General features: G+C 36.2%; 2 protein-coding genes across 4 annotated transcripts in view; both read left to right on the top strand.

The window, feature by feature from the left end:
- The window catches only part of psq (pipsqueak), a 61428-nt gene extending 56499 nt beyond the window's left edge, over positions 1 to 4929 (top strand). The window contains exons 7-11 of one of the 3 annotated variants that reach the window (XM_017251288.3): positions 30 to 227; positions 282 to 671; positions 1652 to 1754; positions 1820 to 2003; positions 2158 to 4929. In XM_017251288.3, coding sequence (XP_017106777.2) covers positions 30 to 227; positions 282 to 671; positions 1652 to 1754; positions 1820 to 2003; positions 2158 to 2451 — 1169 coding nt within the window. In that variant the 3' untranslated portion in view covers positions 2452 to 4929. Of the gene's footprint in view, positions 1 to 29; positions 672 to 1651; positions 1755 to 1819; positions 2004 to 2157 lie in introns of all 3 variants that reach the window. The other 2 variants (XM_017251287.3, XM_017251286.3) reach the window with 2 other exon arrangements.
- Positions 4930 to 5390: 461 nt separating this feature from the next.
- Positions 5391 to 6918, top strand: LOC138925984 (serine protease inhibitor 42Dd-like). Its single transcript, XM_070277949.1, has 4 exons — positions 5391 to 5546; positions 5611 to 6449; positions 6504 to 6639; positions 6698 to 6918. Exons 1-4 carry the CDS (start codon positions 5534 to 5536, stop codon positions 6826 to 6828), a joined length of 1119 nt encoding a protein of 372 aa, XP_070134050.1. The 5' UTR covers positions 5391 to 5533; the 3' UTR covers positions 6829 to 6918.
- The last annotated feature ends 9162 nt before the right edge of the window (positions 6919 to 16080 follow it).

Genomic DNA, 16080 nt, shown 5'->3' with positions numbered 1-16080 from the left:
GATTCTAACTATACCATCTTGATTGGCAGACATGTACAACTCGGACACGAGCGAGGACTCTATGATGATCGCCAACGGCTCGCCGCACGATCAAAAGGAGCCGCACTACACGAATTTGGATCAGCAGCACGGTGGTCTGGGGGGCAGCGTGTGCGGGCCGGGGCCCGGCGGTGCTGGTGGCGGTGGGGGCATGGGTGGTGGTGCTGGCTCTGGCTCTGGCGAGAAAGGTCAGTTTAATGGTCCCAAAGCTTGGACACAAGATGATATGAATTCAGCTTTAGATGCATTAAAGAACCAAAACATGAGCCTGACGAAAGCGTCCGCCATTTATGGCATCCCATCGACCACTTTGTGGCAACGCGCTCATCGGCTGGGCATCGAAACGCCCAAGAAGGAGGGCGGCACCAAGTCCTGGAACGAGGATGCTCTCCAGAATGCTTTGGAGGCGCTGCGTTCGGGTCAGATATCCGCGAACAAAGCGTCCAAGGCCTTCGGCATCCCCTCCTCGACGCTCTACAAGATCGCCCGGCGGGAGGGCATCCGCCTGGCGGCTCCCTTCAACGCCGCCCCAACCACGTGGACGCCCGATGATCTGGAGCGCGCCTTGGAGGCGATACGGGCGGGCAATACATCGGTCCAGAAAGCCAGTGCTGAGTTTGGCATACCTACAGGTGAGTCGCCCGGAAATCCAATCGTTGGATGTCGAAATCCAATCGTTGGATTCCCTTTCGTAACTTCCATTGCTTCTTCATCGTTGAATTGTTATCTACTCGGTGGGGGTTTTATTAACATTTTCCAGATGCTAAGAACTTTTAAGGATCTATGTATCTTTAAAAGAATTAATATTTAGGATAAACCTGCTTGCTTAAAAACATAGTTTAAAAATAGTAACTTGTCCTTATAAATTCAGTTCAATTCCTTATAGTTTTAAACAGCTTTTTGGGAAACTTTTGGATATTTTTAGTTGTAATCCAACTAAGATTATGTATTGTTGAGTTAAGACGGCAGCCAGGTTTCATCTAGAAACCGCCACATACTTAGAATGTGTTTTTATGTTACTGTATTTGTGCGTCTTTCCTAATAGACTAATCCTTAGGGGTCTTCCCTAGGTGGAGGCGAAGAAACCTAACAGACTAGCTCTGTTTCCTGTTTTGATCTGAGGCGGACACCTCCGAGATGTCGATAAAGAGTCTATTTTCTACTCTATATCCTAATCCAACTAATGCATATAATTATTTCTATAAGCTATTAGAGCAAGAGCCTTTAAAAAACTACCAATTTTATATACCTGAGATCCTAGCTCATGGCAAAAGACTTTTGATTAAAGGAGATGATCTTAAACTGAAACAACAAAAATAGCTATTATTTGTTTCCATGTATTCTTTTTAAATAAAATATCACTTAGTTTTATATTAATTCTCCTCTAATTTTGGTTAAATTGTTTAAATTTAATACAAAAACATTTAAACAGTCTATTTAAAATATTTGAAATTCTATAAAAAAAAATAATGTAAAATAATATGATTATTTGGCCTTTATAAGCATTGCTATGCAAAGGCCTCTTCATTTTGGCATCAATGGAGAGCCTTTTGTGTAAACTTTTAAGGCTATACCACTAATACATTGTTTTCACTCCAATCCCGAACAAAAGGAACACTTTACGGACGCTGCAAGCGGGAGGGCATCGAGCTATCGCGCTCGAATCCAACACCCTGGTCCGAGGATGCCATGAACGAGGCCCTGAACTCAGTGCGGTGAGTGTTTGTTTGACCTTTTGTGTGTGTGGAGTCTTTAACCGAAAGTGACCAACCCCCCGCAGCGTCGGCCAAATGTCCATCAACCAGGCGGCCATTCACTACAACCTGCCCTACAGCTCGCTATATGGACGCTTCAAGCGCGGCAAGTACGACGTGGTGGCCAACACGAGTGGCGTGGCGCTGCTCAACACCTCGGGCAACACCACCGGCAGCATTGAGATTATCGAGCACAGCCAGGAGAATTCGGTACGTATTCCAGCCAGAAGCTAAAGCCCAGCTGAAAGACCAAACACAAGCACAGACTTCAAACGCAGTCACACACTTGCTTTGTCTAAACACACAAGAACACACACAAATGCCAGCTTTGACTAACCTAGATAACCAATTTATTTATGCAAAGTTGCATATGTTGCAGCAACAGTTCCCGTACAGTCCCTCGCCGCATCCGCCAACGCCGCAGCATCACAGTACGCCGCAGCACCACAGCACGCCCCAGGGACCACCGACGCCGCAGCACATGCAGCAGCAGCACGTGGTCCACATGCAACAGCAGCAGCAGCAGTCTCCCCATCCGGGACACCATCCGCAACACATGCAACAGGACGTGGTTACATCGAGCAGTCAGGTGGTGCACAGCCAGCAGCAGCAGCTCCAGCAGATCTATCAGCACCACGGAACGCCGGAGCGTAGTTGAGAATCACTGCATGCTGCAGCACTAATGGGCAGCACTGCGGGCGGTGGTGGAGCAGGGGGAGGAGGTGGTCCTAGTACCAGTGGCAGCACGCCCTTTGCCAGCATCTCGGCGCTGGTGAGCGGGCCGTCCAGCAACGTTGCCCCACCACCGGCGGTGTCTGCCCCGACGGCGGCCACCGGCACCAGCAAGCGCAAGAAAGCCGGCAAGCAGAAGCGTTGAGAGCAGGTCCACCACGAGGAGCAGGCCGGGCCCAAGGACATCAAGTTTAGATTTAATTGCAAGCACTGGAAGCGGCAGCTGCGCCGATTCCATTTGCTGTTGTCCAAGCAGGAGTAGTAGTCAGTCAGTTAGAGGAGAGTTATCGACCCCCGAAGGGCAAGAGAAGATATAGTTTGCGATATAGAGAAGAAACCAACCAATCACAAAGGTTAAACTAGAGAAAAGGACATTACTTACACAGTCGAGATGTGTATAAAATGTAAATATTTAAACCGAGAGAAATATGCTTTATCTACATTATACGAAACTTAGATGTACTAGGTATAGGTTTTCAAAGTCCTTTGTTTTAGCCACGTAAGCGAAAAGATCAGTAAGTAGGAGAGAAGGATACACACACCCACACACACAACACACACACATACACATACCTTAGATCTGTAGGAGAAAAATGAATTTTGCTTTGCCTAGGCTCGAAAGATTTTGAATTAAGTTTTGGGCTCGCACTTTTGAGCAGCACCTTGTTATCGATGGACATACATATATAAATTATAAATGTATATTTAAATAGTTGTAATCCTCTGACTTGCGATTTTCGCCGAACATTGAATTCTAGTTTTCCTCCACCGCCCGCCCGCACGCCCGCCCCTCTTCTAATCAAGTTTTAGTGTCGTTTAGTGTGAGACTGAGAGTGCGCCTAAAACTGTCCAATGCCCAAGCCCGATGACATGAATCAAATGCTTTATAACCACCACACACTGTTTGAACATAGAGGAGGAGACAGGATAGAGGATAGAGGAGAGGAACAGGAGAATACCTTAAAAGTAGAATTAAACCAAATTATCAAGGTCGTAGCTATTAAAACCATTAGAAAGTAGGCAGAACCGACGGAGAGTTCGAGAAGAAGAGTTATTTGAATTTCACTGAAAGCGCCCTGAAGCAACCAACTATCGTTTGATTTGATTTCAACTGAATTAAGGAATAAATGTAGCCAATGCTAAGTGTAGATCTGAAGGAAAAGAAACAACACATGGAATGAAATGTATTTTTGATAAAACCAGAGCGACAACCAGGAACAGAAGCAGCCCAAGTTAGCCGCAATCGTTGTTAATGTTAAGCACTAAATATTGTCCTTTCGAAATCGCATTCAAAACAAAGATTTAGAACATATGTAAGAAAGCAAGCCCAATAAATACACACACGTATATAGATGGATACATAAAACCTGTACAATTTTCTTATAAATTAGTAAATTACAAAAAAAGGGGAAAATCAAATTAAAGTAATTACGATATTTGCGAAACACTTTCAAGCGGTTATAGATTCCCAAAAAAAAAAAAACAATTTAAAAACTGTATCAATGTCGAGAGAAGAAATTAAATATTTTGAATTTTGAAATATTGGAAATAAAAACGAAATTATGAAAAACATGTATAATAGCTTCCACTAGCGTAGCGAATATATATCTTTAGGATCCCCCATCTGAAGTAACTTCAACTAGTTTTGGTTTCATCTCCACGCCGAACACGTGTCCGAAGAAATAATATAAATTTGTTGTAAATACATTTGAATAGTTTCTTTATTGTTAGCCGAGGTAGCAGGGGACGAAAAGTATCTGAAATTTAAAAAATCAAATGTTTCAAATTAATTTATTTTAGCGTTATAGACCCGTAGAACTGAATGCAATATGCTTACCTTAAACTCAACATAATTTAATTCTATTCCTATTATTTTTAGTTGGATTCATTATGTTTTATAGCGAAACTGTATATCATTGTAAATTAATTAAAACCTACGAATTAGCATCTACAAGAGTTAAATCAACAACAAAACAAAATATCATAATAACTTTGTTAAAATTGTCGCCAGAGCAATTAAAAAATGAACCCAACCAGCTTAGAGTGGAAACTATGAGGAACGGAACGATGCGAAAAATGAAGGCAATTTCACAGAAGCGTAAAAATAATAAAATATTACATTTAAAATTTTAAGCTAAACTAAACGTGTAAGAGTAACCTTTAACCACACAATATTATAGCACATTTTGGATTATCAAATATGCGTATACTGCAAAAATATCTATTATAAACCGTAAATGTAAAACCCAAGACGATGAAGTACACCATACACACTGAGAAAAAATCCATGTAACATCCGGCAAATAGCGAAAACCCATGTAATAAACAAACATTTAATGTAATATTGGTATAACATAATTTTTAAAGTGAGGTACTATAAATAAAAATTATTAAATAATATAAAGCCATCATTGTTTTTATTGTGTCATTTCTTGCTCTGGCATTAAATCAAACAAATATTGTTCAATTATTATTTTGACAAATGAGCGCTCTCTACCTTCAGTGTACGCACTGCAAATTAAGGAAAATTAACTGAAAACAAGAATGGACGGCTATAGTAAAGTTTCCTGGCTATATTATACCCGGTACTCATCTCTTCCACCCTTAAATTAACAAAAATTAGCAATAGGAGTCTCCATGCGAAATCCTATAGCTCTATCTCTTTTAGTTTTTGAGATGCACTCGTTCATACGAAAAGACGGACATGGCTATATCGACTCGACTGTCGATACTGATCGAAAATATACATACATATATACTTCATTGGGTTGGAGCTTAGCGCTGGTCCCTTTTAAATATGTAACATACATTCTCTCGAGGACAATGTACCCTTGCACTCTACAAGAACCTGGTATACAAATGCAGAACGATTTAAACACATAATTAGATATGCATTTGAAAATATTGCATTTGCTCGGAATATTATATACAAATTAACCACAACATTTCTAATTAGAGTATTTTACTATAAAATTAAATGATTTCTTCCATTTTTTCATGAAGAAGAAATGAAGTACTTCGGTAAGTGGAAAACTAGTGTGATCCTTCGTTAGATATTCATTTATAGCTGGACCATTCTTCTCAGTTTTTCTATTTTTGGCCACGTCAGTGTCGGCTCGTTTTACCGACGATGTTTACCAGATCCTGGCCAAGGAGGATGCGGACAAAAACATAATATCCTCCCCTCTCTCCCTCGAAATTGTTATGGCCATGGTGTATATGGGAGCCAAAGGGAATACGGCTAAGGAAATGCAAACTGTTCTGAAACTGCCTGAAGATAGGAAAGAAGTAGCGAAGAAATACAGAGATTTCTTCACAAATCTTCATAATCGTGAGAGGGTTGCAATTCTTGAGCTGGCGAATCGCATTTATGTCAACGATAACAAGAAGTTATTGCCAGAGTTTAATAAGATCGTGGCTGACTCCTTCAAAGCCAAGGCAGTGCCCATTAGTGTAGTTAATCCCAAATCTGCGGCAGCGACTATTAACTCTTGGGTCTCTGAGCATACGCGGAAAAAAATAACTAAAATTATCGACCCTGACGATATAGATAGTGGTTTAGTAGCGGTTCTTATAAATGCCATTTACTTTAAAGGCGAATGGAAGTATGCATTTAACAAAACTTATACAAAGAAGAAAATTTTCCGTACTTCTAACCAAGAACTTCAGGTGGACATGATGTCTCTAAAAGGCAAGTTCAAGGCCAATACATTCGCCGACTTAGATGCCAAGGTTCTTGAACTTCCATATCGAAATTCAAGCCTCTCCATGCAAATATTCTTGCCAAACTCTATTAGCGGTCTCAGTAAATTGGAAAGCCAGATCGAAGGCTTCGACCGAGCTCTCCGTGAACAAGACGTGTACGTAGAAATTCCAAAATTTAAAATTGAGTTTGAAAAAAAACTCGTCAAGGTACTTCAAAAGGTTGGTAGTTACCTATGTGATTAATCATTTTTATGACATAGTTTCTTTTATTAGTTGGGAATTAAATCAGTATTTGACGGAACTGCTGACTTGAGTGACACGGTGTCAGAAGGTGCAAGAGTCAGTAAAGTTCTACAAAAAGCATTTCTGGAAGTGAACGAGGAAGGTGCCGAAGCATCTGCTGCAACTGGTAAATATTTAAAAAAAATATACAATGACAATAATTCATTTCCAACATTTATTGCAAGCTGTTATTGAAGGGACTCTTGCTGCCTGTGTGAGCTGTGAGAAAATGAGATTTACAGCCGATCATCCCTTTGCCTTTTTAATTCGCGATGAGAAGACTATTTATTTCCAAGGACATTTTGTTAAGCCTTAAAATATAATGTTAACATTATATGGAATGATGCAAAAATTAATTACTGTAAAAATTTCGATTTCTACAATAAATCTGTAAATTGGTTTTCAATGGTTTATTTTATGGTCCTCAATTAGGGCCCTATTCCAGGGGCATAGGAAATTACTCTGCCCGAGCTCTGAAACTACATTTTCTCAGCCTACTTTCGGCTATTAATGTATTTAGCTATTTCAGCTAAGACGTTCATCAACGTAATCATTTACTTTATCCTCCATTTAAGGTCAATTTAAAATAACCTTCAAAAAATAACAAGTTGAAGTTTCGGAAAAACAGTGACGATACCCATATTTTTGCCAATATTTACCCGATTCTTGAGCGGAGTATCTTAATGGATTTTTATATCGATTCTCCATCGATCTGCATCAAAATGAACAATCGATTACCATTTCCGATCGTTCAGTTATAAGGCAGCTGTAATATATAGTCGGCTTGCATAGCAAAAGAACTGGCTCGTATAGGCACCACTACACCACTCCAGCCCGAAATGAAGGGTGTTGATATTACCTTAGCCTCAAAAAAATTCGACTCTTATCTCAAATAAAAGAACATCCCAACTACTTAGCATGGATAGGACTCCAATCAGCACGGCAAACAGAGTCATCACGGGGCACTGGCTTGTGGGAACACATGCTAGGCAAATGAATTCATCCCATAATGACTACTGCCGCAGCTGCAGGAACGATCCAGTAAAACATCTTATTTTCCACTGCCCAGCAATTCAATCACTTAGACAGAAAACAGACTGTCTGTCTGTCTTTTTCATCTGGGAAACAGACTCCTCATACACCTATATCCCAACAGGGTGAGCAAACTACTAACCTAGAAATCTTCAAAACACGGCAAGGGAAGACACTATATCGCAAGGGACCGAATAGGGCCTAAGTGTGTTAAGCCTGACCAAACCTAAAGTGTGGGTGAAACAAATGAGTAACGGGTATAATATAGTCGGAAAACTCGACTAGAGCCATGCTTTCTTTTTTTATTTGATAATTGAACGATCGAAAATGATAAAATGTAGGATTTTGCGGACGTAGAAGCTTGGGACTTAAAACTGGTCTTGAGTTAAAGTTTTATTATATAAAAAATTATTTTCATAATGAAATTCTCACTAGAATTGTCTAATTACATACGATATTTGCGATATATATCTAATCCGATTTATGTATGTATATCTTATATTATAAGATCTTATAATATAAACTGCCACTTCACTATAAAGATTTATCAATTTCGGCTGCGCTAAAAAAAATTAATTTTTACTTTCCTTTCTCGTAGTTTATGAGCCTGATCTTTGAGTCAAATATAAAAAATTAAACTATTAAAATTTTTACATAATCCATAAAATTAATGTGGCCACTTTGAAATAATATTTTGGTATTTTGGACTTCGGAAAAAGCAACCAATTTTTTTTATGTGGAACAGTATAAAAAGGCCTCACTCTGAATACAATTTTCACTTGTCACTGAACTTTGACAAGGACAAGTCATCTCCTCTTTTTATTTTATTTATTTTTTTACCTTTTTAATTTTATTTTTTTCTTGTATTCATTTATTTTTAAAAATTTTAACTTAATATAAAACTCGATGGTGTTTTGCATTTTTGTGGAATTTTACATCCCAATTACGTTCTTCTTTGTCCTAATTTTTAAACAAATTTTGTTTTGTGATTTTTTCTTTTTTACGCGATATTTATTTTATTTTTGGCGTGTCTCATATTATTCATTATTGAATATTAACATTTAAATTAAAATTTTTTTTTTCAAAATCCTGAAAAAATTTGGAACATATTCGTCACTTGTGAACTTTTTTAATCATTTCGATCATTTTATTCATGTTGGACAATTTAATTCTATCAAGTTTCACCATTAAAGATTCCCAGCAAGTTTTTATTTTTATTTTTTTTAACATTTGAAAGTTTTATTTAAAATCTGTCCTCAGTTAGGGACAATAATTAAATTTTTTAAGTGAACCTTGACAATAGGAGTTTGATAAATACAAGCTATGAATCTAAAAAGTTAATTTAGTAAATCCAGTGGATGCTTCCACTTGAGTCTTCTGATGGTGGTGCTCCCGTCCAGCAAATTGGTGGCACATGTGTTGGGATGTTGTGTTAGTCTGTCCTTGTACTTAGCGGCGAATCTTCTAATTTCAGCGCTGACTGTAGGGATGCCCAGTTGAGCATGAATAGTCAAATTGTTAAGTTTACCATTAAAGATTCCCAGCAAGTGTCATAGTAGAAATTCATATGTCTTGTCATTTAAAATATTTGTGGTCTTTATACGTTATCTTATATAATATTAATCACAAAATGTTAAAGCATAAAGAACAAACATTCATAATTAAAATGAACCTGAAAAATTTTTTTAAGTGCAATATTATTTTATGTTTTACTTTCTATTTTTTTAATAGTCTGCTCTCTTTCATTTAAAAACATTATAATGTTCCGAGGTGTTATTGGGCTCACAGACACAACGAAGAAATTTAGATTAACTATTTCGTCAAATCCTTCACTTTTTGAAAATAAAAATGGCTTCCCATTCTTCGTTAAATGGGAATCCTTCTGCGATGGAATACTTAATGAATACGTGCAAGGGTTTTGGAGAAATTTGAATAGGGGCTTTGTAACTATAAAATAGCAGGTACAACCTTTTTTGATTGGTCGAATCGGAAAATTATCTCTCAAATTTGGGCTGAAAATATTCATAACGCCTAAATTTATATCAAAGCAGGGAACAGCTATATATATATAAAATGATTGTGATATGTCAAATGTATGTTATCCAACTCATAAATTGCTTCACTAAATAGGCAATGTAAACATTATTTGCAAAACGCAGTAGCCCCTGCTGAATGCGTCATGCCATTTCTTATCTTGTCTCCTAATTTCCCCTCACTCGTTTTTGATGACCCCCAAAAGATTATCCAGACTAAACATCAAGCTCTTCTTGTAAACATTCCCATAAATTTTCCATGGCCCAAGCCAGACATAAACATTAGAGCCGACTCGCCGTCACCAGTCCGAATTGGTTCGATCTTCCGATCTTATCACTCTTCACAAATGACTCAACTACTGCATCAGCAAATTGTCCCTTTCTCTTAGAATCTCTTAGGGCAATTTTTTATTCTCTCCAAGTACCCTTTTGGGTTATTTCTCTCAAGCCGAGGTTTGTTGGCTATCTGGAAATTAAAAATTGGCAGTCTTATTCCGGGAGCAAGCCTTTCACCTACAATCGGTCTAGCCTTAAGCGTTTAAATAAAGTTTGTAAAGTAAAAAAAAATACAAAAAAATAAAAAAGTTTTTTAAAATAAAAATTAAAAAATAAAAAAATTATTTTTTTAAAAAGTGAACTTTGGGATTAATTTAATTAGCGCCTAACGTGGGGCCATGTAAATAAAGGTGATTCTAAAAATTAATTAGAAAGAAAGCACCAGCGTGGCTCAAAAACTGATAAATATCCCAATTTATTCGCGATGAAAAGGCAAACCGAAGACCACTAGTCTTGGCAAAGACTCCAATAAAAATATATAAAAATCATTAAAAGAACCTTCTGTGTTCAAAAATTAAAAACCGTGGTCACTGAAAAACAAATTAACAAATGGAAAACAATCGTGGATACTGAAAAACAACACAAACAAAAACGAATCTAATAACACAGTGCGACCGTGATTTGGAACTTTTGAAGAGACCTGAATAAGCAAAAAAAAACAATAAAACAAAAAAAGTTTTATAAATAAATAAATAAAAAATAAATAAATAAATAAAGAAAAACAAAGAAAAAAATTTAATTAAATTCACAAGCTGATTAACTGATCCAACGGAAGAAGGAAGGAAGAAACCCAACAGGACATCTAACTAAGGAGAACTGGATACAGATAGCAGGAAGGAAGAAACCCAACAGGACATCTAATTAAGGACGACAGGATCATCGTGAGAAATTAAAGAAAAGCTTATCCTTAGTTACACATTAAATTTACATTACATTTAAAAAATACTAACATAATATCTCTTGAAAAATTAAAAACTTAACGATTAAACAATCTGGAAGATATAATAAATAATTTTTAAAAATTAAACATGGCAACCGGTAGTGGACCAAACATGGTAGGTAGTGGAATTGGATCCAGTTCTATTACAACAGAATTAAAAATAGATTGATAAACGTCCAGATAAATGAATTGACAACAAAAATTAATGAATTATCGGCAAAATTAGAAAGTGAGGAAAAAACGGTAGAAGATTATAAAATTCAGATAATTGATCCAAATATAAGTTGTGATACAACATTAGAAGTGATTAAAGCTCTGCCAAAATTTAATGGGGAACAAACTCAGTATGTAGGCTGGATGGAGGCTGCAGAGACAGCAATGAGTTTATACAAAATAAATAGTGAACCATATTTTATAGCATTAACCATACTTCCCAATAAAATCATGGGAGCGGCACATGACGCCCTGACCAACCATGGAACAGTTCTTAATTTCAATGCGATTTTGTCTAGATTTTTGTCATAGAAAAATGTTGTTATCTGCGTAAAATACATCAATATGAAAATTTTCACCTTCACTAGTTGGAATTGGTGCTTCACCTATCGAAATTTCTACTGGATGTCTGCAATATTTATTTTGGTTACAAATGACGCAATTTTTTATGTATTCTTTCAATTTTATAAATAATTTTGGCCAATAATAATGTCAAGATATTTGTTTGTAATTTTCGTCTAATCTACTATGGGCGCGACAATGAGTCTCTTCAATAATAATTGCCTTATCTTCCTCATTTTCTACGTCTTGTACAAAAATTCTTGTAAATAGGAATTTGTTTCCTTAATTTTATTTTAGTGATTTTTGCAATCAGTAAAGGTCTTCTAGGGTACAGTGCAGGCCTATGGTTATAGTTGGTGAAATATATTCCTTTAAATTCTCTGGAGTATCATACTCAATAATATGTCTAACATTATTGAGGACATTTATTGATTCGTGGACTGTTAATCTGCCAGTAGTGATTAAGAGTTGAATTTTGAATTGGTTAAGTGGTTTATTAGTTTCTTCGATTACATTTTCAAAGCTGCTTTCTGCAGAATGAATTGTATTTTCATCTGAACTATCCTCTGATATATCTGCGTCTGACAAATTGTTAATGGTTGTACCTGGTTTGTATTGAATTTTTGGTGTAAAACTTTGTATGAATGAATACCAACTTTTCATGTCAATATTTGGGTTTTTGTCAGATATTGAATACGCTAATGGTTAATGATCGGTGTAAATTTCCATTCCTACCACTCCAAATAAGTAGTTTCTTAGTTTTTTAATTCTTTTTTGTTTGTGGCGTATGCTTGTTCTGTTTTATTGAGGGTTTTTGATATAAAGGTTATAGGTTTACCCTCTTGTGACAGAACCGCTCCAAATGCTCCTATTTGAAGCGTCTGTTGTAAGAATGAATTTTTTACTATAATCTGGTTGTACTAACTCAAGTTGCTTAGCAAGGTTTTGCTTAAGTTCATTGAATGCTTTCACAGCTGGTTAGTTCAACTGTACCGACATTTTTTTCGACATATTTTTAGATATTTTACCATTATGACCTCCTAGATATGAGGTAAGTGGTTTTGCTATGTAAGCATAATTACGGACAAACTTTCTATAATAACCTGTTAGGCTCAGAAAGCTCCTAAGCTCTCTGATATTTTTTGGAATAGGGTGATTTTGTATTGTTGCGATTTTAACTGGGTCTGTTTTGATTGTATTATAAGAGACTACGTATCCAAGAAAGTTGGTTTCTTGCGAAAAAAATTTGGATTTTTCTAAAGAAATTTTCATATTTGCCTCTAAAATGATATTTATTATTCTATTTATTTACTATTCGATATTTATTTACCGTTATTTATTTAAAAATACGTTTTTTGAATGTCGAATTCTCTCATTAATATTTGATGAAAACCTGATTCCATGTCAATTGTGGAAAAAAATTTTGCTTTTCCCAGATTAGCTAATATAACAGATGGATCCTGCATAGGGTATCTATCGGGAATTGTATTTTCATTTAATTTTTTAAAATCAATGACAAGTCTTAGTTTTGAACTGCCATATTCATTGTATCCTTTTTTCGGAACTACAACAACTGGAGAATTATACGGACTCCTGCTGCGAACATTCTTTTAATTTCTTTATAAACAAATTCTGCTATGGATTGGGAATATGGGTACTGTTTACCATATATGGGTCTATCATGTTCTAAGTTTATTTCCCCTCTAATATCAGTGCGGAAAGGAATTTGCATATTTATTTTAGAGCTCTCATCTTTGATATGGTTTATTATTATATTTCTTAATTCTTCCATATAATTTTCTGATTTCAATTTTATGTTGTTTAGGCAATGTTTTTTATTTTTTTTGTTGCCTAAAGTAGATTGTGAGGTTATTGACCTTAGATCCTCATTTTTGGATTGGAAAGATTTTATTGAACTTAAATCTTTTGAACGCTCTGATTCGGAGCTGTAGTCATAGTCGCTTGTTTCGACGCAGACTGAATTTGATTTAAATGGTTTTAAGTTGTTAAAATATTTGTTTATTAAGAATTCGTTCAGAGGGTGACTACATTTTTCCTCGATGTGCCATAGATTTTCTTTACACACTTTATTGTGAAAAAGTAATTTTTCCTATTTCCCATGATGTTGTATCACTCCCTTTTTTGTGTCGATTATAGCCCCAATTTTTTAGTAGATTATAACCGACTAACAAGTCAGTTTCTAAACCCTCGATTTCATCAAAAGATATATTTAATATTGAAAATTGTTATCGTGTGATAATGTTTTATTATCGAATATCCGTTTACGGTTGAAGCCCTTTTATAAATAGGGAGTTCATTTTTATTTAAATATACTCCCTTTTTAATATAACAAGCGGTTGCGTCTGTATCAATTAGTACCTTGAATTCTCTATTTTCTTTTTTGTCAAATCGTATTAAGTAAGGTAATCCTACTTTTGCCCTTCCCCTAAAAAATGGTCCTTCTGAATATTTTTAATTTTTATGGTTTTATTTTGTGGTTGATTTACTGTGTTCTCATGCTCTCGCTTTACTGGAAAATTACTTGGGCCAGCTGCTTGATTTGCAAAGTTTTGTGGATTATTATTAGAAGGACGTCTATAATTTTGTTGATAATAGTTTGGTTGACCTGAATACGGACGATCTTGGTTTTGGTTTGTGCTAAAATTTTGGGTATATCCCTGACGATAATTATTATATTGCCCTTTTGGTCGGTTTACGAACTATAGGGAAGGATCGACTTCCATTGGTTCCGGGGTTTGCTGTCCCTGAACGTTATTCTGGTCGAAATTAGTCTGTTGGGCCAACTTTGGTTTTGGCCGTTTCCCCACTGATTTTTAGGTTCATTAAAATTTTGTTTTGGTTGGACCGAATTAAACCTTAGGTAATTATTTTGCCTTCGGTTTTCATTTTGAAAGCCGTAATATCTATTGGCGAATTGTGCTCTAAAATTATTAGATTCTAGTTCTTGCACTTTTGCTAAGGCGTTTGGAAGGTCGGGTGGATTTAGCGAGAAAAGCGTCTCTGCTATTGATCCGTTTAGACCAGAAATAAAGATTTTTAGAGCATTGCTCCTAATTACTTTATTAGTTTCTTTTGTAATTTCACTTTCTTTACCATATGTCATTATGGTTTTATTGATCCGTAATAGACAATTTACCTTGTCTAAGAATATTTAGTTCAGCTTCTAGAACGTGGATTGGTCTTCTATCATTATAGATAAAATCTAATCTAGACAAAATCGCATTGAAATTAAGAACTGTTCCATGGTTGGTCAGGGCGGCATGTGCCGCTCCCATGATTTTATTGCGAAGTATGATTAACGCTATAAAATATTGTTAACTGTTTATTTTATATAAACTCATTGCTTTCTCTGCAGCCTCCCTCCAGCCTACATGTTATCCAACTCATTAATTGCCTCACCAAATAGGCAATGTAAACATTATTTGCAAAACGCATTAGCCCCTGCTGAATGCGTCATGCCATTTCTTATCTTGTCTCCTAAGTTGGATCATTTCCGATCGTTCAGTTCTACGGCAGCTATAGGATATATTCGGCCGATCCTTACGAAATTGTGCATGTCGTATTATTTATGCCAAAAATAGACCTCATGTAAAATTTGAACTCTCTAACTCTAAAAACACCAAAGTTATACCATTTCCGATCAATCGGTTATATGGCAGCTATAGGATATAGTCGGCCGATCCCGGCCGTTCCGACTTACATATATACTGCGTGCAAAGGAAAGAAGGGTGTGTGCAATGTTTCAAGTCGATAGCTTTAAAACTGAGAGACTAGTTTGCGTAGAAACAGACAAAAGGACAGACGGACATGCTCATATCAACTCAGGAGGTGATCCTGATGAAGAATATATACATATACGTTATAGGGTCGGAGATGTCTCATTCACTGCGTTGCAAACTTTTGGACAAAATTATAATACCGTCTGCAAGGGTATAAAAATATTTGAATAAATTACAGCCGACAATTGTAATAATTTTGAAATATCCGAATATATAATATCCAACAATTCGGAACTATCATTTATAAAATAAATACCCTACATCGTTTTATTCAAATTAAACACACTAGAATACCACTAACATTAATTGTAATCACATTAATTTCAACATATATAATTTGTTTACTAATTTCTAAATTAAGAAAATATTGTGAAACCATTAAACCACGGCTTAGCCACATTTTAAAAACAAGTAATTTGTCCGATCAAGAAATCCCGCATGAAGAAATAATCAGAGCAGAATTAACAGCTCAATTAAACTCCATGACTGCACCACCATTTGAATCGGGACGCTTCAATTTAGAAAGGGGGGTGTTATCAAACTCATAAATTGCCTCACCAAATAGGCAATGTAAACATTATTTGCAAAACGCAGTAACCCCTGCTGAATGCGTCATGCCATTTCTTATCTTGTCTCCTAATTTCCCCTAACTCGTTTCTGATGATCCCCAAAAGATTATCCAGACTAAACATCAAGCTCTTCTTGTAAACATTCCCATAAATTTTCCATGGCCCAAGCCAGACCCAGACATAAACATTAGAGCCGACTCGCCGTCATCAGTCCGAATTTGATTGAGCTTCTGATCTTATCATTCTTCACCAATGACTCAACTATTGCATCAGCAAATTGTCCCTTTCTCTTAGAATTTCTTA

This window comes from Drosophila bipectinata, chromosome 2R (assembly GCF_030179905.1).
Source record: "Drosophila bipectinata strain 14024-0381.07 chromosome 2R, DbipHiC1v2, whole genome shotgun sequence".
Classification (NCBI taxonomy): Eukaryota; Metazoa; Arthropoda; class Insecta; order Diptera; family Drosophilidae; genus Drosophila; species Drosophila bipectinata.
This window is presented reverse-complemented; position numbering and strand designations above follow the sequence as displayed.

Bases quoted from the DNA above. Each gene is read 5' to 3' on its own strand.
- LOC138925984 (XM_070277949.1), top strand. The intron at 6,450-6,503 runs GTTGGTAGTTAC...TTCTTTTATTAG, and splicing joins TCGTCAAGGTACTTCAAAAG to TTGGGAATTAAATCAGTATT. The intron at 6,640-6,697 runs GTAAATATTTAA...ATTTATTGCAAG, and splicing joins CGAAGCATCTGCTGCAACTG to CTGTTATTGAAGGGACTCTT.